We start from the raw sequence: 27,588 nt of genomic DNA, 5'->3' as shown, positions 1-27,588 counted from the left end.
GATAGCCGGGCACCATCAGCCTTCTTCACCACACTTACTTATGCACACATTCATCTTCAGCGTTTATGCGTGGAAGGTGGTCACTTCTTTAATAAGCCCTTTAATCATCAGTATTGGCTATGAGTTCTGCGGAGCCATTGCAATGGATATTAGAGCCTAGAAGTAGAAAATGTCAATGAAGACAACACAGTATGAAAAAGAGAAAGAAACCGAGGTAGATACCTGGTGTACCCAATTTATTAATTTGTACGTCATGAGCAAATTGGCCCTTGCCTTCAGGCGATCTCTCAGTGCCTAAGCAAGATAGTGGATTAATAACTGCTTCCAAAGTTTATAGGAGTTCAGACAGTATACCAATTTCTTTAGAATATACACTAGGGTAGGCTATGCAAATACTCTGGAATGATGGCATTTTGAGCACTCGATTTTGATATCCATAGGGAGTCTGCCTGCAAATCTCCAGCTTTTTTTAGAAACACCAACTCTGAGAGCAATCAAACATGAAACATATTTCCAGACATCGTTTATTTTATTTTTTTTAGTCTTTTTAGAATAAAGAACTGAAAGCATTTATCATCTCTGTCGAGTTACATAGAAATGCGATACTGCCATGTCACAGATACCATCACACTAATGCAGAGGGAGCTGAAAGTCAAGCAACTCTGGTATGGGCTGAATTGCATTACATTTTGACCTTGTAAACATTTCCATAGGAGGTAGAACATACACATTTGACGTTTTGTCAAATCGGGGATAGTAAACAGTGATTCTGAGACCCTAATAAATTAAAGGTATTATAAAACAATTAAATAAACTTTTCTCCTTTTTAGAAAGCATAGCTAAAACAGCACACAACTTTTCAATAAGTTAGAAAGTGAAATATTGAATCTTCATAGTTGAAAAGTTTGCTTCTTTAACTCTTCACTGATTCCATTTGACAATATTTGAAACTCTGATTAATTATGAGATCACATTTTAAACAACTTGTGTCGAACTCTGCCAGTATCTCCTTTCTCCCTGGCGGCATCCATCATTTGGGACTAATGAATCGAAGCAAATATCAGGTCACTGCATAGTCCTGTTTCTTTACTCTCAAAGTTGTTTGAGTGGCGAACAATGTTTGGGCAGTAGAACTGTTGAAAGTTTCACCCCTCCCCTGACACTGTTGGTTTATGTCCCTCCAGCACCAGCTGCTGTTCCCATGAAGACAGTGTTGATAGGTGGCAGAGAAGAAGACACTATTTCCCCCCCATTTGTACCATGGGAATCCAGAGTTTCTTGAGCTGGATACTGATTAGAGGTTCCATACATACACTGGGAAGAGGTGGAAGAAATTGAAGTTTGCAAACTGGATGCTGAAACAGAAAATACAATTATCAAACAAACAAACAACCACAAAAATATACAATTGAAAATTGATTTTTTTGGTATACTAAATTTAAAGGACTTGTCAGACAATCCTCATATTTTGTTCCATTTTGCCTACTTACCATGTTTTTGTTGTATGCATCAAGTCAAATCCCAATCCGCGCAGCCCCGTCAGGCATACGGAGGCATAGACACTCAGCTATATGCTTTATAGGACAGTACACCAGCTCTTTTTTCCCCTGTAGCTGGTGGGTGGATTCAAACTGCTTACAACTGTGATTTCTTCCACACATTAGGGAAAAAAAAACTTAATTTCTGCTTAAACTATGCCCTCTCTACCACCAAAATATGCCCCCAATCTCCCACCTCTTTCCACCTGCAAGTTGACAATCTTAGTCTGAAGCATCATCTTCTCCTACCCAGATGAACACAGAAATTTCCTAACTGGTCTCATGCCCCTCATCCCTCCCGATGCTCTACCCTGAAGCAAGCAGGCAGAATGATATGGCAATCATACATATACAATTGTCACTCTTCCAATCAAACATTGCAATTGCTTCCAGTTACTCTTGGGAAAAGCCAGGCCATCGTCCACCCTGTACGCATTGTCCTCTGCCTTTCAGATTTATTTGGCTCCATTATATCCTTTTGATTCACCATGCTCAAGTCTCATTCACCTTCGTTCTGCCTGTTGGACATTCCAAGCATGTCTCGATTTTTAGAGGGCTGCTGGGAGTTGGATCAACTCAACAGCAATGAGCTTGTTTTTGGACCATGTGGGGTTCGGGTTTGCACTTGCTGCTCTTCTACCTGGAATGCTCCCCTAGGGGTGACCTCCTTCTCACCACCCAACTTTCAATTCTGCTGTTCCTTCCCTGGTATTCTGGTCCTAACAAACTTACCTAATGCTTCTCCTCTACCACTTTCTTCCACCTCATCTTATTTAATCATTTTCATAGTACTTGAAACGATCACTTTAATGTACTTTTAAAATACTGTATGTTGCTGTCTACTCCAGTACAGACTCTTGCGGGCAGGCACTCCATCCTGCTCACTACCATATCCTCCTCTTAGCTTTTCTGTAAATTGTTCTAGGACCTGGCTTTCTCCCCTTACATCTCCTTTATGTGTAGCTGTTTCTAGCATGTTCTCTTTTTTCCTGACTACCATCTTCTCTGTAGTTAAGCACTTGGCTTCCTAACTAATGGGATCTATAGAGGGAACCAATTCTCCTTACATTTTGTAACCCATTTACTCTAGTCTCTCTTTTCTTTGTGAAGCCCTCTTGTCCGTTTATATATAAGCCAGTTCTAACAACTAAAACTCTGAGTCCACGACACACCCAACCTATGTTCCATCAAAGCTTCCACAAGTCAACAGAACTAATAGTAACAGTCGCAACACAGTACATTTTAGTCTTATGATGAGGAAACTTCCTGAAGTGGAATTTTCTGCTTCATTAGAGGAACCTAGAAGCAATGACAATTTGCAGGTAGCCGAAGACAGGCTGGCAGACTCAGCGCAGGGAGCATCTGGGATGGTCACAGGAAAGGAAGAGTGCTTCCTATTGAGTTACTGAAGAAGCCCACTGAGTGAGGACCGATGAAAAGGATCTCATTTTCCCTTAGGCTTCACTTGGGTGTCAATGGCCTTTACTCACACGCGTCTGGATGCTAGTGGAAGATCTCAATCATCGTGCATAAACACAGCCATGCCACCTTCATAATTCTGTTCATATACGTAGACGATATCAATAATTTTAGAGATGAAATCTATGCATGTATGTTCACAGCTTTATGTATTTTGCTCACTTATTGCATTACTACTACTTCTTAATGGGTGCTGCTGGTGTCACCAGTGTAAGTCACAGAATGTCCTTCTTGCTGTTTACAATGGTAAAAACCTGATTGGAAGAAAATGCTAGTTCAATTCTTTGCAAGAAAATGGTTTTGCCCATTTTGCTTCAATTGTGTGCTATAGAAGGATAAAAATAGCAAAATTTTCTACAGAAATGATTGATTACACATTCTTTAAGATAGAAAAAAATGCCAGTACCCTGCAGGACAGGCCAGCTTTTGAAAATTTTCACAGGTTTTGGGGTACTGATGGTAACTCTCGGGTCCAAAGACACATCTTGTCACTGTCCCTGGCTCCAACAAGGAACAAGCGTGAGTGAGAAAGAAGCCAGCCACACTGCCTTGCATTTGACAAACCGTATTAAATGTTGAAACAGAAGAGATGCCAGCTCTTTTTCCGGGAAGAATAGCGGTTCTTGTCACAGGTGGCACAGTGGTAGATACACTGAGAGACTGAACGACAGTAGGTAGCAATCTACTAAAGGTCAGCCTGTGGCTCACAATAGTCTGATCCACAACTGATCATGTGGCTGACAGATGCCCCGGTGCTTCCTTTCACATGACTCCAGGGTTTGTAACAACAGCAGCTGTACTCTTACTAATGTATATTCAAATACAAAACAGGAACTCCAGATTCAAAGTGATCATCCAAGCACAGCAACCGAGTGTTCGGGGTATCTCAACACTCCTCCCTCACTGATAACGCTGCATAGCCGAGCATGATGACTTTTATAAATGTTTTCAAGAAGGACTAAATAAATTTACCTACTACTGGGGTCCGACAAGCAACTGAAGGTGCTGTGTCTGCATAAAAGGTGCCGGGCTGCTTTCTGCTACTGTCGTCTAAAATGTGAAGTGGATCATGAATGTCACTGTAGGGTGGCAGGGAGCGGACACTGCTGATGACGGAAACGTGTTGATTCACCATTGAGCCGAGTCTGTGAGACTCTGGGTAGTTTACATTGCTTCCATAGTACCCTGAAACAGAAAGCAAGGAAAACGTGTTAACTTGTTATGAAGAGCATTCCAGGGAAGGAAAAGGAGTCCAGGTCACTGGGGAGAGCCTTGAAGATACCGAACTGTAAATAGTACATCGTATGCACATTTTTAATAGAGTTGAACTTGTAGTTTTATAAAAATGTTCACCATATTTGTTTTTGCTTTAAAAAACATTCAGAGGGCTGTCCCAGCATGAATTTTGCAACACAGACTACATCCCTCTCTTCTTTCACTTCCCTCCACTGCTTCACTTTGTTGTCTATGACTGACTCCCTATGAGTCAGAGCCAAATGGATGGCACTTAACAACAAGAACAAATTAGCAAATTCTGCCTATGGGGAAAAATTCGTTTAGCTTCTCATAGAGATTTCACTACTTGTCAAACCATGTTTGTTTGTAGCTTCATGATTCTGGGAGAAAGGCTGACCTACAATTAGGAGAGAAGCCTCAGACCAGCGTACGCATAATCCCTATCTTGTGGCTGACCAAACCAAGAGGCCTTCACAACCTTCTTTAACTTCAAGCATCTTACTATCCTCACAAAGGGAATTGTTTTGATCTGGAAGAAGGATTGCTTTTAATTCTCTGGAAGAAGGATTATTCACTTAAACTATTTTAACAGACATAACATTCTTCAGTTGGGCCATGAAGCTGAACCTTAACCCTAGGGTATAATCCGCCTTCATTGTGACATTGAGAAGGGCAACTTTCATAGTCACAAGTATTGTAAAAGATGTGTCTCTGTGGGAAAAATCAGATTTGATGGTTTAGATTCCATGATCTTTAGAAGTCTTACTGAGACGCCATTCTACTCAGCTGGGAGAGATTCCCATCTCAAAAGCCAGGAGAATTGCTTCAAACATGTCAATACCATTCGGTGACTGAGGAGGCAGTGCTGTTCCTTGGCAGCCGGAAGCTCCTGTAGTGCTCAGGAAATTGAAACTCCCTGTATTTAAAAACTGCATACTGTGTGAATCTTGGGCATGTGAGGATGAGCCGTAGGCAGAAGGTGGCCGGGAACTGTATGGAGACCCAGCGCAGCTGCCACTGAAGAAGTCTCTAGAAAGCTGTTGTTCACTCCACGCCATACACCGACCATGCTCGGCGCGGTGAGAATAGAGTCCGGTTGGAGCATGGGGCTGTGATCGAAACATAGTCTGATAGTTAGAGCTGGTCCCATAAAAGTCAGGGTTGGCTTGAGGGAGCGTAGGATACATGGGTTCTGGGTATGTTGAGCAGTGTGATGGGGCTGACAGTACTGAGCCCACACTTGGGGGTCTCCCTGCCATTGGTCCTTGGTTAATGACACTTCCTCGGCTTGCCATGGCCGGAGAAATGGGTGGCGTCATCAGATGACCAGCACTCTGGGAAAGCTCCATTTGACCTGTGAAAATATTACCGGAGCATTCACTTAGTGACCATTCATTCAGTAACATTTTCAGTCGTTATTAATGTAGATTGGCTCGTGTTTAAAACATGTTTGAGTAAGTTACTAATTTTCCAACTTGGCTCACCTCCACTTTCCAAGAATAACAGAATTAAGGAATATCAAAAATCCCAAGTTTTAAAATACCGTCACAATATATGGATATCTCTCAGTGGTGGAGCGCTCTGGAAGCTGTGGCTGTTGAGGACCCATCTGTGGGCCCTGCTGCTCTGGAGCGAGAGTGCCCAGGGGCCAAGCCCAGTGAGAGCAAGAGGCATGCTGCTCACAATTCTCCATCCTTTTGAAAAATGATCTCATGGTCTGCTTTTTAGGGTGATAGAAACAGACGACTGAACTTGTTTGCAGGGACTCCATCACAATTTAGTTGTGAGAGAAGAACGTCTCTCTCTCTGAGCGTTCGCTGTGATTGGCTTTCCCTACCACACTCAAAATCCAAACTCACTGCCATGGGGTCAACTCAGACTCTCAGCGGCCCTACAGAACAGGGGGGAGCTGCCCCGGGGGTTCCAGCGAGTACAATGCTTTGCAGGAGGAGAAAGCCTCATCTTTCCCTGCTGAGGAGTGACTGGTGCTTTCCGACTGGTAACTGCTCAGTAACAGCCAGCCCATAGCCACGATGCCACCAGAGCGCCTCGTCTACCACCATCTTGTAAATCCTATCTTTATTTCTCACCGGAGGTTGGCAAGAGAATGTCAACTTCGGCAAATTATGCACATCAACATTGCAGGCAGCATATTTCTAACAATACGTTGGGCAAAGACAACCATGAACAGTCAGGATATTTGTCATAATTAAAGTACACTGTAAGTCCCGAAAAAACATGGCTTCAAAGCAGCTGATTCAAATAATCATTCAAGCTACACTAATCCCTGGGCTTTTCACTTTTCATTGGTATAATGAGGGTCCTCGTTTATAAGGTTCTTTCAGGTTTAAAATTGGATGATTTCCAATGAAGTAGTGAGCCCTGGTGGCTTAACGGTTACATGTTGGCCTTCGATCTGCATGGTCATCAGTCTGAAACCACCAGCAACTCCACGGGAGAAAGACTGGCCTTTCTACTCCCGGACACAGTCTCAGAACGCCACCCACCCCCAGGTTATTTTGAGTGGATGGCAGTGAGCTTGGTTTTGGTTTTGGTTTTATCTGTCATTTAGTGAATTCAGGCTGATGGGGACCCCCTAGGTGTCAGAGTAGAAATGTACTCCCCAGGACTTTGAGGGGTCGGTGTTTTACTAACTCAACAGGCCTCTCTTCCAAAGCACCTTTGAATAGAATTGACCCTTCTAACCTTTTCATTAGCAGCCAAAGGTGTTAACCATTTGTACCTCACAGACCCTCCATTGTGTATAAAAGGACTTCAAGAAAAGATTCAAGGTAATCATCAAATGTCAAGTGCTGTTTCTTAACTAGCTCAAGACACTAGAGATTTGCTTTGGCACAAAGAGGCCCGCAGGTCACTTGGTTATTGTTGTTTTTCATATTCACTTTTTAATAAAGGGAGATAAAGTCACTTCAAAGGTGAAAAATAAGCAAGCAATCGTTTCTTGTTAATCTTTAACATCGTAAGGATTCATCTTTGCAAGTCAGTCCTATGTGCTTCTATTAAATGAAGATTACTAACATAACGGATCTACATGTACTCCTGTTAATAATCAGGATGGGGATGGAAATTGGGGAAAATCGCAACATTATACAGCAAGTTAAGTTTTGCTTTTTTAATCCTTGGTATCTTGGAAGGACAATAGCTGTAAAGCAAACAAACAAATAGGCTCTCCTAAGATTTGTTGCGGCCTGAGGGGTTCTTTTGGTCATTCGCCAGCATACCTGGGAGGGGCAGGTTGTCCGTGTTTCCTGCTGAGAATGGCTGCAGAGCAGGGGTTAAACCTGCAGGTTGACCGGCGGGCAGAGGAAGATAGGTCATCTCCACATAGCTTTCGTTCTTCACGGCGTCACTGGCAGCCATGCTCCCTTTATTATGGTTGGCGAGAAAGCATGAACTTGGAGAAGCAGTGAAGGCAGCTTTACTTGCATCTGGAAAGAGTTTTAAAAATGGGAAATCGAAAATCACTCCCATATTCCCAGTGGATGAGCCTAAATGAATGAAACTAGAAATGTTCCATGATTGCACAATAATCTGGAGGCACCTGAGAAAAGTTCTCCTGGGGAAGCAAGGGGAGGGAGTAGGCCTTTGGTGTTGGCAATAGTGGTGGTTTTTGTTACCTGAGAAATCTTGGGATGGACGCATTCTGAGGGCACTAATTAATCCATTCTGGGATCAAAATACCAGTATACGTCATCAGACCCATACGGATATGCGCCCTTTCTCCTCTAATTACTATACCTCATGTGGCTAACCATTTCTAAGACAGTAGACACATGTGTTTTCTTGAATTGGAGCGATTGTTTTCTTTAAATCAGCCACTTCTCGTACTGCATTAAAATCCCCAAATATTAAGAATATCAATTATATTCCTGAGTTTCAAGTAGAATATTTCAACTGCCCATTCCCCATCACTGTTAAACAGATTACAATTCATACTGAGCCCAGAGGACAGAGTCTAACTGCCTCCTAGGGTTTCCAAGACGCTAATCCCTACAGAAGCAGACTACTAGGTCTTTTTCCTGCAGAGCACTGGTGTGAATTAACTGTCAACTTTTCACTGGGGAGCCAAGCACCTAACCACTGCATCACCGGGGACCCCTACTTTGACCACACTAGGGATAATTGCGAAAGGGGAACCAGTGATCTGTAGTCTTCCACCCACTGTCTTGGAGGCTATTCCAAAGCGAACAACACTACACAGGGTTCTGAAACTATCGTTCTTCATGGGAACAGCCTCATCTTTCTCCCAGGGAGTGACTGGTGAGGTTAGCAGTTCAATGCCTAACCCACAGAGCTACCAGGACACTTCACCAAACTCTCTACCATCGAGTTGATTCCAACTCGGGATGGCCATCTAGAGTAGAATGGTGGGTCTCTGAGGCGTATGTACATCTTTGCAGAAACAGAATCCTCACTCATCTTTCTCCCATGGAGCAGGTGTTGGATTTGAACTGCTAGCTTCAAGGTTAGCAGACCAACTTATCACCCACTATGCTACCAGGGCTCCTTACAAGGGTGCTTGGCATATTATGTAAATAGCAACATGTTTGGGGAAGACTCTTCAAGAGTTTTTTAAACCCACCTACCAAAGTACTCGCAGTTTCTTAGATTTTAAACAAAGACATGAATCACAAGAGAAAGCCTAAACCAAATCCACACACACCCAGTCGATCGTGACCCCATAGGACAGAGAGAGAGGTTTCTCTTAGAGCTAAATTACCTGCATTCTTCATATATTTGTCCAATAAATTCTGCAACTCCTGCTCTTTGTCATTATTAAACTGTGTCTCCATGGCCAGGAGAATATATTCATCAAGAAGCATTCGGATCAAATGGAAAGAACCTTGTTTATGGACCAGAAAGGAAAAGAGAGCATTGTGAGATTGGTGGGGGGGTGCAAAGGTGGAGAAGGAGGGGAAAGGAGAAAAAGAGAGAAGTCAAGTTATCTCTGTGACCATCTCGCAACACTTTACAAGGAGCAACTGAAATAAACAAATACTTGTTGGACTTTAAATGACCTCCTAAGACCAACATGCTTAACGTAGGTCTCTAATCTTTCTGTGTCCCGCCTGCCCAACTCACTGTGTACTGTCCTGCTGGCTCTTTAGCCACTAATTACATCAAAGGGAAATACGGATGAAAGTGAGGCATGCTTTATGCTTTAAGAGGGCACACATTGGAAGGTGATAAGCCTTCACCTGAGGAGAATGAGCTCCATTCTGCTCTATTTCTGTTTACTTTGTACTAAATAATTAGACAATAGTCTGGGGGCGGGGGGTAAGTGGATCAAGTAAGAAGATGTCTTCCTAGACTTGATACAAAATACTTTTTAATTAAAGCAAAATCAAAAGAATTAAGTTTCATGTGAAAGATGTTCTGAAGAGGTCCTGGAGGAAGGAGGAAGTTGACTTGTTTTAATTATTCAACAGATTTCTCACTGGAAATATTTTTTTTCACAGTGAAATTGAGCTTCCATGCTGTACAGTTTTTTTAAAAACTTTAACTCTGATGCATCATCAAACAGGCTCAACAAGTGTTATTCATTCCTCGATACAAATGCACCGATTTCATTGGGTCATGATTAATAATTTAGTTAGATTATAATCCATTTGGTTAATTTAGTTAAATTATAATTCAGTTAAATAATTTCATTAAATTCTAATCTATTTTGGGAACCAAAGGTTTCTCAAAGTGTGCAGTGCTGAATTACTTCCCACACATTTAACATTATATCTGAAGAATAGTAGAATCATAGACATTTTAAAGAAAAGAAGGCAGTTAGCTTACTTGATTTACAAATCATATAAGCCAAGGAAGATGGTTCAAAAATATATGACAGCCTATCTTCTAAGTTGCTCTTTGATTCCTAGGGGACCCCTATGTGGCCCAGAAAAGATGCGACAATTTGCCATATTGCAACGAGTAGCTCCTTTGGAAAATAATACCTTAATTATGACTTACTTGTTTGTAAATTTACGCAAGCACTGATAAATTTATGCAAGAACTGATAAATGGGATGCTGATGGCTGCTATTTATTAGGTGTTCACAGGATTCTAGGCAATCTGATTTGATATGCACCAACTCACTAAAGTGCTTCCCACTAGACTATATTCCCTCCTTTTAAAAATAAGCTATTTTAGGGAATGACCATAGCCAGAGAGAGACAGCGCTGCAATTTAATCTGGATTTGGTCTACTCCAAAAGTCTTGTCTACTGGCCCAATATTCAGGTATGGTTTGAGAAGGTACATTACCACATGTTTTTAAAATTGACAGGACAAATGATATCACTCATTTAAAAACATTTTAAAAAGCACATAGGATACCAAAACTGGCTGCATTGTTCAAGGTGAGAGTATGCATTACTCGAGCACCAAAAAAGCTCCACTTCAGCAGAAAGTCTTGTGCCCTCTTCTTCAAGGATCTCCCATTCTGCTTGCTGGTCTACAAGTGAACGGACAAGACGAAAGTATGAAATCTGTCATCTCATTGCTACATGCAACCCAAACTCGATCAAGAGGTAAATAAACTGCCTCACAAATGGGTAGATGGTGTGGCTTGCCATTTACCTCATCAAGTAAAATGATGCTGTCCAGGGATTTTAAATGTGAGGCCATTTACCTATAATTTTAAGAACTATAGATTTTTATTCTGTAAGATTTTGTTATCTGATAGAATTTACAACAAGAAATGAAATAAAGGGACAGAAGGTGATGCGTGAAAAAAGGGTTCTATTATTTCTGTAAATGGTGAAGTCCAACATCTCTGGTCCTAAAAGATCATCTGTTTTCCTCCAGAAGAAAGCAAGTTTCCTTGCTATGGAATGACTCGCACCAACGCGATGCTGTGTCTGTTCTCACGGCCTGGCTTCATGATGGCGGACTGAAAGGTTAACCGAAGGAGGTGAAGAAGCCATGTAGGAAATACAAAATCCTGAACTTTTGCAACGCAGAACTGCAAATGCTTAACACCGTATTTCCTACGAGTGTTTCTCAAAAAAATAAAATTGAGGCCTAGATCTTTCCAACTCCTAAGTTAATCTTTCACTATTGGCTCTACTCAGCTGTAACTTTACTGACTGACAGCAAGATCGGAGTGTCTCCTATGCCTTGGACAAGGCATCAAGTACAAAGTTGAACCCAAGCCCCCAATTCTCCAATCGGTCACATGTGGCTGAGTTTGATTTTATAAAGCCTTTTGACACACAACCACCTCAACCTGTCTTCATGAAAATTCTAGTTCTAAGCTGTCATGGAAAGGTACCTTAATAACTCTCTGCTCTACCACGGTATCCAACCATTCAATAAAAGCCTCCACGGTGGCATTTTTCTTTAGGAGATCCTTCAGTTCTTGGAACACTGTGATAGAGTCATCTACCGTGAGAAAATAAAAGAAAAGAAAGGAGATGATTGCATTCTATTTTGAATCCAAGAGAAAAATCTATAACCAGGAATGAATCAACGTGTTATAGCATACAACAGAAATATAGATAAATTCGCTAAATGGGTAAACAGAATTACCTTCTTATTTGGAGAATAGTAACAACATTTTAGTCCTTAATCAGGCATAGTTTTAGTGATAAATGGATAAATCTTGACATATGCAGAAATACAGTTCTTTATGTTCTATATAGATCTACAGATGGCTAGACTATTAAAATGTCAATACGTATGGTTGAATGTTCATTTTGATTACAGTATTTCACTAAGTGGATAAGATTGGCTAAAGGCTAATAAATAAATTAAGCCAAGTCTTTTGATTTCCTGCATTCTTTAAGGTCAATTGGTTTTAGCAAAAAAATTAAATTCTGCACGACAGAATTGTGCCACTTGCACGAACCTTTTATCATATAAAAATTAAAGATCATTTAGAACTAAAGGCAATGGTAAGCTATTGTTGTCGTTGAGGCTTATTTAATCAGGGTACATAAATTGATTTTAGGAAACAGCACTCTTGGAGGCTTTAAAAGGTTGCAGTTTTGTCATTCCACAAGGAAGGGAGGCATTTTTAAAAGGCAGGCAATCCCATGTACACAGAGTAGATAGAACTTGCTCCATAAGGGTTTCAGTGGCTGATGGCTTGGGAATAGATCACCAGGCCTTTCCTCCAAGTGCTCTCAGGGTGGACTCCAACTGAATCACCAAGCTGTTGGTTAAGCAGCCATGCATGAGATGTCTGTGCCACCCAAGGCCACAAAGTGAGAAATCAAATCCCAACTCACTCCCATCGAATTGATGCCAACCCATAGCGATTCCACAGGATAGGGTAGAACTGCCTCTCTGAATCTCCAAGCCTGTACCTCTTTACGGGAGTAGGAACCCCAATAGAATTTTATTCCTTGTAAATCAAGCCCAGTTGCTTACATTTTATCAGATAATCCAAACCTGAACAGAGGGTCTCTGCATTAAAAGGCAGTGTTTTGTTGCCATATAACTTTGATATGCTTCAAATCCGTATGATACTAACCGTGGAAAACACATACTCGTATACAAACCACAAACCTGCTGCCTGGAGTCAATTCTGATTCACAGCGGCCCCAGAGGACAGAGAAGAACTCCTCCTCCAGGTTCTACACCACTGGCCTCACATGGTGTAGGATCCACAGCAACACGATATTGCTTGCTTTATGGTAGCAGACTGTCACAACCTTCTCCTGAGGAGAAGGTTCAAATTGCTGGCCTTTAGATCAGCATATCTAAGCTGCATACGTAACCACTGTGCCTCCACGACTCCTTAGAACACGCAGGAATGTGCAGATATAAAATGTACAACCAGAAGAAAATGCACACCCATACAGCCGGGGTAATTCCCAGGCAAAGAGATTATGGGTGGCTTTTCTTTCTTTTTAAAATTAATTGTAATAAATCATTTTACTGGGAGATCTTACAGTTCTTACAACAATTCATACATCAGTTTTATCAAGCACATTTGTACATATGTTGCCATCATCATTTCCAAAACATTTTCTATCTACTTGGCTTGAGCCCTTGATATCAACTTCTCCTTTCTCCCCTCCCTCCTGCGTCCTCCCACCCGTGTGAACCCTTGATAATTTAGAAATTATTTTTATTTTTATATTTTACACCGTCCCCTGTCTCCCTTCACCCACGTTTCTGTTGTTTGTCCCCCTGGGCCGGGGGTGGGGGTGGGGTGGGGTAGGGGGGACACATTGTATGTCAATCATTGCGGTCAGTTCTGTGGTGGCTTTGCTTTCCTCTTAATCATTCGGCATTTTCCAGGTGTTTGCACTAAAGGCAACTGTTTTAAGAAAACAGTTCTATTTTATTAAAAATGTTTCTATATACTAGGAGTACTCGCAAACGGATGCACTGCTGTGTCTGCGGCACCTTTGGCAAAGTCTGAAGATTGGGTTATAAGGGCGGGAGGGGGCGGTGCTGCTCTTGATAACTAGTAGACAGGAATCCAGGATGTTGCCAAACATGCACAGCCCGGTGGTGGGGGCGGGAGGAGCTGTGGACCATACCCTGTGACCCTGTCAGAGGAGGTAACAACGAAATGTTTATAACATTTATAAAAAGTGTTTCAGCCGAAATATATTACTTTATATTAAAATGTTCCTGTAGTTCGTTATAATACCAATTTTTTTTTCAAAGTCCAACTTTCATGTATTCCTACAAGGCTAAAATTATGCTAGTTTATGTTTGGAATCTTCTAATGTGCTCCAACCAGAATGGTCATCATTATCCATATTAAAATATGCTTCAATTTATGCTACAAACTTGAGCTGTTGTTTTCATTGCTGCTGTTTGTTTTTAAAATTTTTAACAGTTTTATTGATATATCATATATTTTAGTAGTTCAGTCATACTCAAATGGGTTGTGTACTCAACACCAAAATCAGTTTTAGTACATTTCTTCTTCCTTGTACTCGTTGTTGTTAGCTCTTCATTTCCCACCAACCTCCCCTGCTACCCCCTAGGAACCTATTAATCCAATTGCTGTCTCTGTAGATTTACCTATCTTGGACTTCATATGCAGGAAACTATACAAATAAACAACCCAACAACAATGACAAAATGAAACAAAGAAAAAATCCAATGGAAAATAAAACAGAAAATATTAAAAACTAGAACAAATATACATTGGATGTAATGAGAGATCAAATACATGATGTCACATTTAAATCTAATTACAACCACGATAATCCACTCTACAGTACATTCTGGGTAATAACGAGGTCATTCCCATCCCTGGCTCAGACCAGGTTATTGGAGGCTTAAGTCACGTGGGAACCCTGTAAACTTGGGCCTTTATTGCCATCCATAGCCTTCTGCAAACCAGGTGTTCAAAATTTAATTTCTAATACTGTTCCCTCCTGTGAATTTAGATTTTATTAATTTTTACAGTCCTTGGATCATACAGGCTGGTGTGCTTCTTCCATGTGAACTTAGTTGATGCCTCAGTTCAATGGCTACTTGTTTGAAAACAAACCTTGAAGACTCCCGATGCTCTTCTTTCTGAGAGCCCGGCTCCATCTAGTTTCTTCACACATTTTGCTAAAGAATCCATATTTTCATAAGGGCAAGTATTGAGCAGGGCCTTGTTATAAAAACTAATTGTTCTTAGATTGGGGCTATGATTAAGTGTGAGCTCAAAGAGGCATCATTATTATTTTGTTAGAGAACATTATATGCTATCCCCATGGCCATAACGTAATTCTCTTGATATTGTCATTAATTCAGCCAATGGTAACATTTTGTATGGGACATTTTTTAAGACCAAAATACATGGATTATTGGTTTGCACAGATGAACAATTTATGTGACTGGATTGAGTTCAGTAATGAGGGCTGGAGAAAGGGCAAAACCTTGAAGAGTGCACCTTCAAGAAGGCAGGACTATGCCCACTGAATAAAACACGACCTAAGAATGTAAAGAGTGAAAAAGCAAAGCAGAGGTAGTCGTAAATTGGCATTTATTAGAAGCCTCAAAGTGAGAATGTGAATCCAAAGTCCAATGACTTCTGCAGCTGCTGATTTTGCCAGGTTTTCTGGTGTTTTAACTCTAGGATTGTGTAAATTATTATTTATGAACCTATATCAATAACTGTTTTGACACTAAAGTAGTAACTAAGTGAAAAGGAGAAACAATTTTAAAAAGGCTTTTGTTCAGTTACTAATAATGTCATGTCATAATATTATAATTCAATTAAGATTTCACCAAACGATTTTTACTATAATTCATATAAGAATTACTACATTTAAATAATTCACCATGATATTTATCACATATTGTTTTCATTGAAATTGTTAATATGCACTAATAAGGATTCCGTATGTCTGGTATGGGAGGTGGGTGACGTTATCAGCTTATGGATGCCATGAGACAACCCCTCATGACAAGGACTTAGACATTATGCCAGTGGTGCCCACCCAGGCCTATACAGAGAGACCAGACTTACGCTCGGTGTAAATATCAGATTCCATGTCTGCGCTGCCTGAAAGGGTGAGAAGAGCCTGAGATCCAACGCTGTTCAAGTCAACCTTCTCAATGTCAGAGACCATGGAGTTCACCACATGCTGGTCAAAGAGAGCGGGTCTGGCAATCTGCAAAGAGTGAGTAAAAAAGACACCAAACCGATTCATAAATCTTACTTCAAGAAATGTTCCTCTCCGAGAACAATCATTCCTGAAGGGAAAGACAACAGAACCAATGTTTATGTTCTTCTTTTAAACTGAAACAAATCGTTGAGACCAACGATCATATATGCTAAGATTTTAAAAATAGTTTCAACTTAGAAAAGGAGTCTTTTCCCCATATCCACATAAGGATTTGTAAACATTATATTTATTGTCTGCAAATAGCCGAAGTCGGTTCTTAAATTTGTAGGGCACAAGGAGGTTTCATAAAGCAAATGATCGTGGACAGGGTTATTAAATTTTAACAATATACGAACATGGTATTCCTAAATTAAAAATTACTTTTTTCTTCTCTATTTAAGAGAGCCATAAGTAGTGTGAGGTTTGTATGTTTCACAAAACTTAAATATCCCCTAGGCTCATTTCTCACAGACTTAATGGTTACCAGCTGGGTTCCTGTGGGAAATAAATCTTCCATATTTCACTTGCATCCAAAATGTTTTGTTAACTTTTCATTTAAGTAATTTAAAATGTGCTGAAAAGTTCCAAATTTAGTAAATAAAGTATCAATACACCTGTCACCCAGCTACCCCAATGTCATATCATTTTATAAAAGCATAGTACATTATCAAAGTCATAAATATTAAATTAAACATTGGCGCCATACTATTAATTCAACCTCAGACTCAATTCAAATGTCACGGGTGTTATCCACCTATGTTGTTTTTCTCTTTGGGGTCAATCGAGGCTCTCACGTTGCATGTAATTGTACGTCTCCATCTCCTTCTGTGAATTTCTGGTTTTCCTCCCCAGGGGATTTAGTCTAGATATGGTGACTCAAAAACCCTAAACTGGCCAACTTACCTGAACAAGATGTAAGAAAGATGTCTGTCGTTTCAAAGAAGATACAAATCTTCGCACAATTGGTATTTTCTTGTCAATTAGGGCTTCTGGCAAGTTCTCCAAGGATGAAACGACCCACTGTTCCCAATTTTTAGCAAAGTTTCTAATGTCTGCTAGTAAGCTACAGAGAACGCGAAGTGTTAAATACTAAATTAAAAAATACAATAGGCAAATATATTTTAAGGGAGGTATGCTATTCTTCCATGATCCCAAGAACATGTCTTTTGAAGACAGACAGACTCAACAGAGGTCTGCTATTCATTATCTTGATCAAAACACACAACCTCTTCAAGGTCCGGTTTCTCCTTATGCTCTATGTAGATTAGGATCATATCTGCCTCATAGGATTATGGTGAGGATTAGGTTAAGTAATTCATAACAAGTATTGAAAGTCTGACATGTACAGATTAATCAATAATATGCTACATGGTAATTAGCTCATGATTCAATTGTTTTCTACAAAATATTTCAATGATAATGTACATGTGCATTTGCTTTTGCAACTCTTAGCTTTCTGAGACATTACATTAAGAGACTGTATTCTTATTATCTAAATATAAATATGCAAGGTGAATTATCAAAAGCACACCAATTATGGAATTTACTCAGAAGACTGCAATGGTTGGTTATGAGGACATATGAAAGGAGGAAGAAATCAGTCAATAACCTACATACTTTAACTTAACAGAATATCTAAGAATATCTAATAACATAGACTATCTAAGAACATCTGATAATATAGAATATCTAAGCCTATTTGGAGTTATATATACATTGGCGGCAGACACGGTGCAGGGAAACTTCGGCAGTTTGGAGTTAAGGAGAACTTGGTTAAACTCTAGCTCTTCTAACCAACCAACTGACTTTGGGCAAATGCGTTGTTTTCTTTCTGCTCCCAAGTTCCTCATTTGTGAATTTTGAATTGTAATAGCTACTTTGAAATAGTCTGACAGTTGCTTGTTTTTTAAAAAATGCCACCTGTTCAATGATGGGGAATGAAGCACAGTATTTCCCAGATAGTGGAAATACAGACAGCTATTTTTAAAACCATTGATCTGTATTTACTGATATGGAAAATCTTCATAGTATGTATGCTATGATTCCATCTGTTACAATGCACATAGTATATTATATATATTCCTTGAAAAAGTCTGTGAGGAAATCATTTAAGACCTTAAGAATGGCATGTGATTAAGAGTGATATTTCAAATTGCACTTACACATGTTTTCATTTTTCTACAACGTACAAGAATTCTTTGTATATTTAAAAGCTAAATGCATCTATGAGTAATCCCTTTCAGGCCTGTTGAAGGAAACATGTGAACTAATTTCTGTAAAGTCTGAACAATCATATTGTGTGTAATAAAAGCTCATGATGATAAGGAACTCTGGTGGCACTGTGGGTCAGGCTTCTAACTGAACAGTTGGCGGATCAAACTCACTATCCACTGAGTGAGAAAAACATGAGATTGTTTGCTTCTGTAACTATTCACAGTCTTAGGGACTCTGTACAGGGTCACTGTGCATCAGCATGAACGTGATGGCACCAGGTTTGGTTTGCGTTTTGACCATGAACATAACTAGTCATCAGGCTGGGATGAATGTTTCTCACTAAGTAAGCACAGTCATTCTTTTCTGATAGAGACATGTAAGCCCTGCTTGAATTAGAGCATAGATTAGATGCTTAAAGGTTTCAAATTGATTATTATGAGAAACTATTGGCAAGGTCAATATCAGTCATTATACAAATAAATAAAGCAATTTAGAGGAAAAGTGAATCAAAAATAAAATTTATGTTATCCATCACTATGTGCTGAATACCAACTACATCCAGTTCTATATGTGTATTTGCCTTCATAGCTTAAAATAAATTATATTTCCATTAGACTTGTGCTTTCATAGAAAAATTTGGCTCATTTTTCAAGTTTCTCTCATTCTCTTATTGACAAAGTCTTCAGGTATTATTTCAATCGATTATCTGAGCTTTTTTTTAATTAAAAGATGTTAGCTCCTTTATGCTATCTCTCTGATATTCTTAACTAAGGTGAAAGTTAATATCAATAAAATAATAATTTTCATTATAGTCTTTATTATTTTGGCATTATTCCACCAATTTTTCCTTTCTATCTTCCTGAAGCCAGTTTCCAATAAGACTTTTCTCAGTATCTTGATAGTAAATCTCACTTAAATATCTACTTTTTCCATTGATAGCTCTTAAAGGAATTTCACGATAGTTCCATCAACTTTGTACAATGAGTTTTAAATATAAGGATTAAGACACAAAGGAACAAGGGAAACAATATTCTTGGTAAAAATGAATTACTTTCTAATATTTTTCTCTAATACAAGGAGGTTCAAAGAGTTTGTGGGAAAACTGCATTAAAATATAATGATTTTTTCAAGAACTTTTTGAAGCTCTCTTGCATAAATTTAAGTTTTATACTACGAAGCTAACACATTTTATTGACTGAACTTACCTTTCAGGCATTTCCTGCATTGTTGCGGGGATCAGTACATCTGTAAGCACCTTAATTGTAGCACAAGAGAGTTACCAAAATGTTTTATGGTATTTCTTTCAAAGCTTATTTTTGCCAATTATTTCTTCTTCTTGGTTTCTAGACAATAACATGCTAACTTGGTCCTTGTAAGGATGCTGGATGATAACAATTAAACTGTGTGTCCTTAAAATAGGTGTTGGTGCCCTAATCCTTTACTATTATCTATTTAATCCACTACACCCACTATGCCAAGATACTGCAAAATGTAGACAGACACTAACCTATAAGAGCCTTGAAGCCTACCAGCAAAATATGTATTTACTACATGTATATGGAAGAATATTGTATATGTACGGTGTGCTTAGTATCAGGGGACTGGTCTTTGATACCATGTATTCTTTATGGAAGGATGCTAACAGAAAGGTATTGGCATTTCAAACCCACTGACCATGCCATGGAAGAAAAGGCTTGGGGAATCTGTTGCTAAGAAACTCTATGAGTCGGGAGACATTTTGTAGAAATATGGAGAAAAATTCCATTATCTTCTCTTTCCATTTTCCTGTGAACTATATGAAGCCTCTCTGTAGGATCTCTATGAGTCAAAGTTGACCCTACAGCACAAGAACCGGAGCATTGCATTCTGGATAATAGCTGCCAGCTGTCTAGAGCAGGGACACTGAAGAGGTTGAAGGAAGACAACAGAAGCTGGTTAATACTACTTTGTGAATGCTGCCAGTGGTGTCCTCAGCCACCGTAGCAGGAGAAACCTAGGTAACGCAAGGATGCTGCATGTTAAGGGTTAAACAGCATGCCCTGCAGATACATGCCTGTGTCCCAATCAACGGGTATCTGTGGCTGTAATCCTGTTTGGAAAGAGAATTTTCTTTATCATTACTCATTAGATCACAGAACAGTGCTTTCCAAAGTGGGCCACAGCACTCCCCTGGGATGCTAGCCTGATCCAGTGAGCTGCAAAAGCAGATGCCCACACCTCATCCTGGATGATAGGTATAATACAAATATGGACTTATATTTGTATTATATATAGGTATAATACAAGTGTGTAAACGTTTCTAATTGCTAGGGGCACTGAGCAATTTTTTTTTCCTAGAAAGGAGAGCTTAGAGGCCAAGTACGTATGAAAATCTATGGGTGAGTTCTAAGCCCCTAAATCTCATCCTTTCTGAGTCATAAAAACAAGAAGAGAAGGCAATGGCAATCGCATTTTCTCACCACGTAATGCGTGAGAACTGAGAATGGAGACATGAAGTTCCTCGGTCTAGCTGAGGCCTACCAATTCATGTGCTGAAACACTGCTCCCAGATTGAGAAACTGAGCGTGGTCATTTTGTATTTTATTTCCAAAATGCTTACCAGAGTCACAGGCTGGCTTCCCTTACTCAGTTTACTTTTTAAAAGGACACATCCCACACACCTATACTATAATTTAACTGGTTAATGTAGACAAACTGATTTTAAAGTACTCAGATTGCAATTTGGCTTTCTCCCTCAGCGGCGCAGTGGTTCCGAGTTGAGCTGCAGTCCGCAAGGTAGGTAGTTTGAAACCACCAGCCACTCTGCAGGAGAAAGGCAGGGCTTTCCACTCGCATGAAAGAGAAATAGACACTCGGGGGCAGATCTACCTGTTCTTCAGGGTCACTAGGAGGAGTCTGCGTCAACTTGATGACGGTAATGTTTGTTTGTTTGTTTGTTTTGTTTTTTGACTTGCTGCCACTATAACCAGGGAAGAGACAATTAGGGAGTTCATCGCTCTGCCTTCCCATTCAAGATGTTTAGCTCGTAGAGCAGCCAGTTGTTTCTATTCAGGATGTCTTAGTGATCCTGCTATAGATACTTGGGGACTGTAATCAGTTTAGCATCAAAACTGGACAGTAATGGTCTGAAGTTGATGGTATGAAAGCTTTCCAAATTAATAATCTTAATTTCACTGTTGCCAAAAATACCAATATTGTGAAAAAGACATTTCAAATGTTATTCATTTGAAATATCTTAACAGTTAATAAAAATTGGCTAAAATTTCATGTGTTCATAACTGTGGCACAATAAGAATCATCGCCACCCCAGCCCCAACCCAGCTAGATTAGAATCATTCTTAATTGTAGACAGAAAATGAATGTGTGCTTTATTTAATATAATTTGGGCTGATGATGTTCTCATCAGAAACACAATTGATAGCATATCTCCAGACATAAATAGCAAATATACTGAAAATATTTTAGGACTTTCAACAAACTATTATTTGAAGAAATACATGGTCATCCTTAAGACATGCAGAAGCTTACCTTATAAAGAATTGAGTCACATACACAGAAAATGTCTATAATTACAGGGTTTTCAAGCAGAGGAAGAAGATGATCGGGCATTCCTTGCCAAAAGTGCAATAAGAAATGCTGGATCTATTTGTAGAGCAAAGAGTATGAACATTACAATTTCCCCTTAACATGAATTCATATAAAGAACAGAACATGAAAGTACTCATGTATATAATCCGGTCAATAAAATATTCTTTATCACCCTTACCTCTTCGAAATTTCCATTAATTGCATTGTCCAGGATGCACTGACAATGGGTTTTGTACATCATTATGAGAGTGTCCACCTATTTCAAGGAAGAAAGAAGTCAACCAAAGCATCCTTTTAACACTTCCTTCCCTTGTTCATTCATTCCACACACATCTCTTCACCTCTTGCCCTGGCGGTTCAGGAGCTCCGGGGGCTGGAGGTGATGCACTGCACTGCTAACCACAAGGCAGCAAGTGGAGCTCACCTGGGGCTGCTTGGGAGAAAGATGAGACCTCCTTCCCGTGGGAAGATGCATGGCCTTGGAAACTCGGAGCGGCAGTTTCTCTTTGTCTTATAGGATTGATGTGAGTCAGAACCAATGGCGATGAATTTGTTTACGTTGCTTTGGTTATGCTTTTGTGGTTGTTTACCCTGGTGGCACCATTTGGTAGGCCTAGAACGTAATGTTAGTGGTTCAAACACACGAACCGCTCCAGGGGAACGTTTTCGGAGGCGATCTGCTCCCACAAAAATGTACAGCCTCAGGAAGACTGGACAGGGCTGCTGTGAGTCAGAATCAACGCGATGACACAGAGTTTGGTGTTTTGCTGCTTTGGGTATGTATCCGGCAGTGCGCTCCATGCTGAGCTGCCAGAGATAAAGGCTCCGTTCTTACTGTCAAGGAGCTCACTGACTACTGAACGAAGACTGGCAAGTACACTAGCCATTGCAGTAGAGTGCGCTAAGATCAGTGAAAAAAGTAGCAGAAAGCTATGTGCAAAAGCCACATTGTAATTTTCTGTCTAATTAAATTGCCCTGGATTGGGAAAATAAATTGAAAATGGTAAAATATGTTAACACTTCACACAGTTTTATTAAGTCAATGTTTGGAAAATCGTGGCACAGGGGCTTTAAGTTTGGGTTCTAGAGTTGTTTAAATATAGGCACCAGCTCCATTGCACTGTATTGCTTACCAGGTATGGTAGTTACACAATTTCATGTCAACTTGATAAATAAGAATAAAAGGGTGGAGTCTAACTGTCAATCAGGTCATAGTCTGATGCCCCCTTATGGGCGTGACCTTCTGATGCCCGTCTTCCTCCCTGGAGGTGGGACACACTCTCTCTCTGCTACACATTCTGCTGACAAGCAATATGGAGTCATGCTGATGGCAGCCAGAGCCCTGGAGATGCTTTCACCGCCACTGGACCCACAGGACTTTCCTCCCACCGGCCTGTGATCTTCCTGTATTCAGTACCACTGCATGTGCTGCGTGAGTCTGATTATCTGACTTCTGGGCTAATATCAAATGTATGGACTTGATCTGCACTGACTCGGATGTTTTATTAATAAATACTTACTTCTTGATATACAGTTCTTTCTTACACATATAGGAGTGTCTCTGGATTTGTTTCTCTAGACACCAGGTGTGACTTTGTTCAACTTGCTTTGTCTCTCAAAATCACTCGGGTTTTTCATCGTTAAGTAGGGTAATAATAATTTACAACTCTTACCATGTTAATATTATATTAAACATAACATGTTATACACATTTCAGTGTCTGTTGGAACATAGCAAAATCCTCTTGTCTTACTTAGAATTATTAATAGTATCAAATGGCTCAGTTACTTGAAAAAGAGTAAATATTGAGTGTCTATTATGAGATGACTGTATTCCAATCTGCCATAAATATTTTAATTGTATTGTGTAAGAAGTTTTCAATATATTCGTAATTTGCTATAGATTAGAGCTAGACTATTACTTCAACAATGGAACAATATACAAACTAAAGCTTAATGTCACATCTAGAAATGTCTGTATCTACTATACATTTTATGCTCTATGTAATAGGTACATGGTTTTTAGGTTAAAATTGTGAGCTCTGATCTGCCACTTATTAGTTATGTGAGGTCAGACAAGATGCTTGAATTCTATACTTTCATTTTATCATTCCTCAAATAGAATTGATAATAACAGTGATTATCTAATAAAGGAGATACAAAAGTTAAATTAATTAACATATATAAAATCATTAGAATAACCACAGTACACAATGAGATATCGATAAATATTAATAAATTTATTCCCAACAGCATCCAGGATGGTGCCAGTGATGGAGGTATCCTCTTGTGACATTTGCTCTCCATCCTACATTCCTGCAGCCTCTCCATCCTGCATTTCCTGCAGTGAAACTGCCCAACTGTGCTTGGTTCACAGCTGTGCAATAATAACATGCAAATTACCAACCTGCCTCCAAGGAGTTCTGCTAACCACAGGACACTTCTAACATGATATGCCACCATCAACTGCAATTGGGACGTGCTCTGTACAAGATTTAGACCACGCCGGGATGTTTTCACAGGGGTCACTAATGTATGTTTCTTAGATGAGGATTGTAGCAACAGAAAAGATGGGATGGAATTCATAAACTCTGTCCAAAATTAACCCTTTGGGTCATAAAACTTACTAAAATATAAGTAACTTATCATGGTCACAAAGATGTCTCCTTTTATGTCAGGATTTATTTCTTTATAGAAAATTCACACACACCAAAAGAAAATTCACCAAGAAGTATAAATTTCTATTGGTACTTCATTTGTTAATTTAATATTTATATAGTCTTAGCACAATGAGCTTTCATTCCAGGACTTTATATTCTTTAGCAAAAATGTCACTCGAAAACACAAGCAAGGTGGACCTTGACGAAACCCAGCGCGCACGTGGTCGCGGTGAGCTGCCCTGGCTGACAGCACGAAGAGGTGGACAGCAAGCCCACCAGGTTCAGCTCACACCCTTCCCTGGAGTTAACATCCCATAAGGCAACCTCCAGACTTCCTGCCTCAAGAAAGCAGGTGCTGAAGGTGCTCTCTTCAGCACACCTCTCGTTCTGGATATGACAAATTCTCTGAGGACTGTGGCTACTGGCCATGAAGGCGAATGAGTCCTCCTTGAGGGACAAAGAAGTGTGCCAGTCCTTAATGTTCTAATAGGGCAGACGAGGGATGAAGGTAAATGCCGAGATTTCATACACACCTCAATACCTGACTGAGAAATTATCTACAGGGTAACGTTTTAAGTTGATGGATAAGAATGTCCTTGAAGGTGAGCAGAGAAACTGAAATAAAAGATTGGAACATATTCTCCACTGAGCCTGTTCTCTCCTCTTGCCTTCCCTGTATATTTGCATGCTAAGCATCTTCATAATACGTTTGCACGTAAACAATCCTCCCCACAAAGGTGACCCAACAATACCTCCTCCTCCAATCCTGTGTTCCCCGAGGTTCCTCTGATCTACCCTGCTTTCTCACAAATTGACACAAGTCAACATACACTGGTATTTTTTCCCCAAGTCTAAAGTCATAACATTATACATTGCATCTATAAGGTAAACATATTTTTGATAAACTTGAAAGATGTGATAGGAAAGGAAAACAGCAGTGAAAACATTTCAGAAGACTTTTTATTTTCATACCTCTGCCTATGTTTACCTAGAGTACATCTGTCTTCAGAATGAACCATGAAAATTATTGTGCATCTCAATTTACCTATAGGAAATCTTCTTATCAATGTACTACTTTTATTTTCTGCTTTAATTTTAAAAGTCCATTTTTAAAGTAATACAGCTAAAAATTGGCTAGCCTATCTTTGCATCACCTCAAAAATATGAACTGACTATGAAAATTGCTTTCCTCAAATGCTAATACAATATGAACTGCAATTAAAGAAACACATATAAATTAGTTGTGCTCTGAAGAAATCATAAATTCCGGGACATCCTCCAAACAACTCTAAGCGTGTAGAAATAGAGCAGTTAGGAGCACTTCACCTTAGAATTTATTACAACAGCACTGAAAAGTTGTATTCAGATTGGACTTATAGATTGGACCCTCTGGAAATGTATCTTTGTAAACTGTTTTTAATTGTCAAGCTCGGAGGTTTAGAATTGAAAGGAAACTTTGTAAACATAGGGACTACTTCTTCTTACCTCTAGAGTAGATCTCTTCCTCCAGAACTAGCCACAAAAGTTGTCTTAGAGAGATGCTCGCTGACTACTTACAGAAATCAAACAGAACGAAACCAACACACACAATTTTTCATGGATGAAAATGCAGGTGATAGACTCATTCTGGTGGAGCCTTCCTCAATATAAAGGTGTTGCCAATGAAAAAATAGCCTTGAATTTATTTTGCCACCTTCTGATTATGCATTATCATAGTGACGGTGAGTAAGTAATTGAACGTGTTTAGTCAATGCCGGTACAAATTCATCTCTCATATAAATCAGTCGACTAGGTTTGTTTATGCCGATTTTTGACTGCTTCCTGCAAATGCTATGATATTCCCAGCAAACTGAAACATAGAATCAACATATCAGAAAATCAACAGAGTAGTATCTGCAACCAATACCTTGTCTTTAGAAATGCATCCTTGATACACAAGGTGTTGTGCACTTGGGAATTCCGGAAGAAGTGTTCCAGTTTTTGAGCTAAGTGAATATTTCCGAGTGAATCCACCCTTAGGGGGGAAAATAAAAATAAATAAATCATTATAAATTCTAAGGCTCTGAAATCCAATTCTACAAAATAGAAACACAAAATTTCAGTCTTTTTCATTCCACAAACTAGAAGAAATTAGGAGATTCAGTAAAACCTTTTGCTTGTCTAATTGAATAAACAAGACATGTCGGCAGACTTCTTGTTTACAAATCTTAAATAGTTTTATAGTCAGGATACTTTCATAGACCTTTGGATTTTAATTTAAAACTCTATTGGTTTTCATAAATTTAATTTCATCTTTCTGGATGGTTTTACTTTCAGAAAATCTACCCTGAGAATTATTGTAATTATTTTAACAATATGAAGATACAGAAAATGTCAAAGGCAACCCTCTCCTTTATGGATAAAGCTATGAGACGCTGAGTGAGAAATAATTTATTTGGTCTAACTCATAATTAGTGGTAGAATGGAGATGGTTGGCACAATATTCTGATTTTCAATCTAATTCTCTTGTTCCCACCTTCCCCTACACTACATTCAGATATTTGTTATCCTTTCTGTTCTCTTGAGCAAGGCACAAGTCTAGCAGTTTTCAGAAAACTGGAGAAAATGAATAAGACGAAATACAATGCTGTAGTGCTTATGCCGAACCCTGGGTGGCCTAGAGACTCAGCACTGATCACGGAGGAGCACCCATTCAAACCCACTAGCCTCTCTGTGGGAGAAAAACTGGGTAGCCTGCATCCATCAATTATAGTCTAGACACCCTACGGAGCAGATCTTTTCTGCCCTATAGTATTGCTCTGGTATCAGTAGGAATCAACTCCATGACAATGGGAGTGATCCATTTAAGAGGGAATGAATATATATGACAGAATTGGAATTTCATACTAACTGGATGCCTGCCCCTCCCCCAGAAGAAGTTATTTCAAAGGATGGCACTGAATTTGCAGCTTCGGGAGAGGGATGTGTCTGACCGGAGCACACGGGAGCAGATGACTGGGGAGGAGGAGAGACTGGAGCACATCCTGGCCCACCAAGCCTTGAGGATGATGACTCCAATTGGAGCAGCCAGTCCACAGAGAGGACCATATGGCCGGCCTCACTATGAGACATGATGCCCGTCACTGACTCATGGCCCTGCGGGGGACGACACCAGAGACACAGTGTGGGAATTGCACCCAACCCGATCCTGCCACACTGAGGCAAAGCACTGGGGGAGTGCAGCGGAACAGCAGGGGAGGGGAGCAGCAAGATCCCCAGGGAATGATGAGGGTGGACATTGGGGACAGGGCGTG

The 27,588-nt window shown here is 39.8% G+C and overlaps 1 protein-coding gene across 1 annotated transcript in view; it reads right to left on the bottom strand.

Annotated features, from left to right (window-relative positions):
• Positions 1 to 1,170: 1,170 nt before the first annotated feature.
• Positions 1,171 to 27,588, bottom strand: part of RFX6 (regulatory factor X6) — a 64,580-nt gene continuing 38,162 nt past the window's right edge. The window contains exons 6-18 of the mRNA XM_004702204.3: positions 26,202 to 26,309; positions 21,815 to 21,892; positions 21,577 to 21,690; positions 19,254 to 19,303; positions 16,738 to 16,897; positions 15,696 to 15,840; positions 11,538 to 11,647; positions 10,601 to 10,718; positions 8,995 to 9,117; positions 7,496 to 7,702; positions 5,095 to 5,607; positions 3,990 to 4,202; positions 1,171 to 1,355 (exon numbers count right to left, since the gene is read on the bottom strand). Coding sequence (XP_004702261.1) covers positions 1,171 to 1,355; positions 3,990 to 4,202; positions 5,095 to 5,607; positions 7,496 to 7,702; positions 8,995 to 9,117; positions 10,601 to 10,718; positions 11,538 to 11,647; positions 15,696 to 15,840; positions 16,738 to 16,897; positions 19,254 to 19,303; positions 21,577 to 21,690; positions 21,815 to 21,892; positions 26,202 to 26,309 — 2,124 coding nt within the window. The remainder of the gene's footprint in view (positions 1,356 to 3,989; positions 4,203 to 5,094; positions 5,608 to 7,495; positions 7,703 to 8,994; positions 9,118 to 10,600; positions 10,719 to 11,537; positions 11,648 to 15,695; positions 15,841 to 16,737; positions 16,898 to 19,253; positions 19,304 to 21,576; positions 21,691 to 21,814; positions 21,893 to 26,201; positions 26,310 to 27,588) is intronic.

Source organism: Echinops telfairi, unplaced genomic scaffold (genome assembly GCF_000313985.2).
Source record: "Echinops telfairi isolate 266 unplaced genomic scaffold, ASM31398v2 ScPeMD7_3533;HRSCAF=4204_0, whole genome shotgun sequence".
Classification (NCBI taxonomy): domain Eukaryota; kingdom Metazoa; phylum Chordata; class Mammalia; order Afrosoricida; family Tenrecidae; genus Echinops; species Echinops telfairi.
Note: the sequence above shows the minus strand (reverse complement) of the source record. Positions and strands in the feature narration are given on the sequence as shown.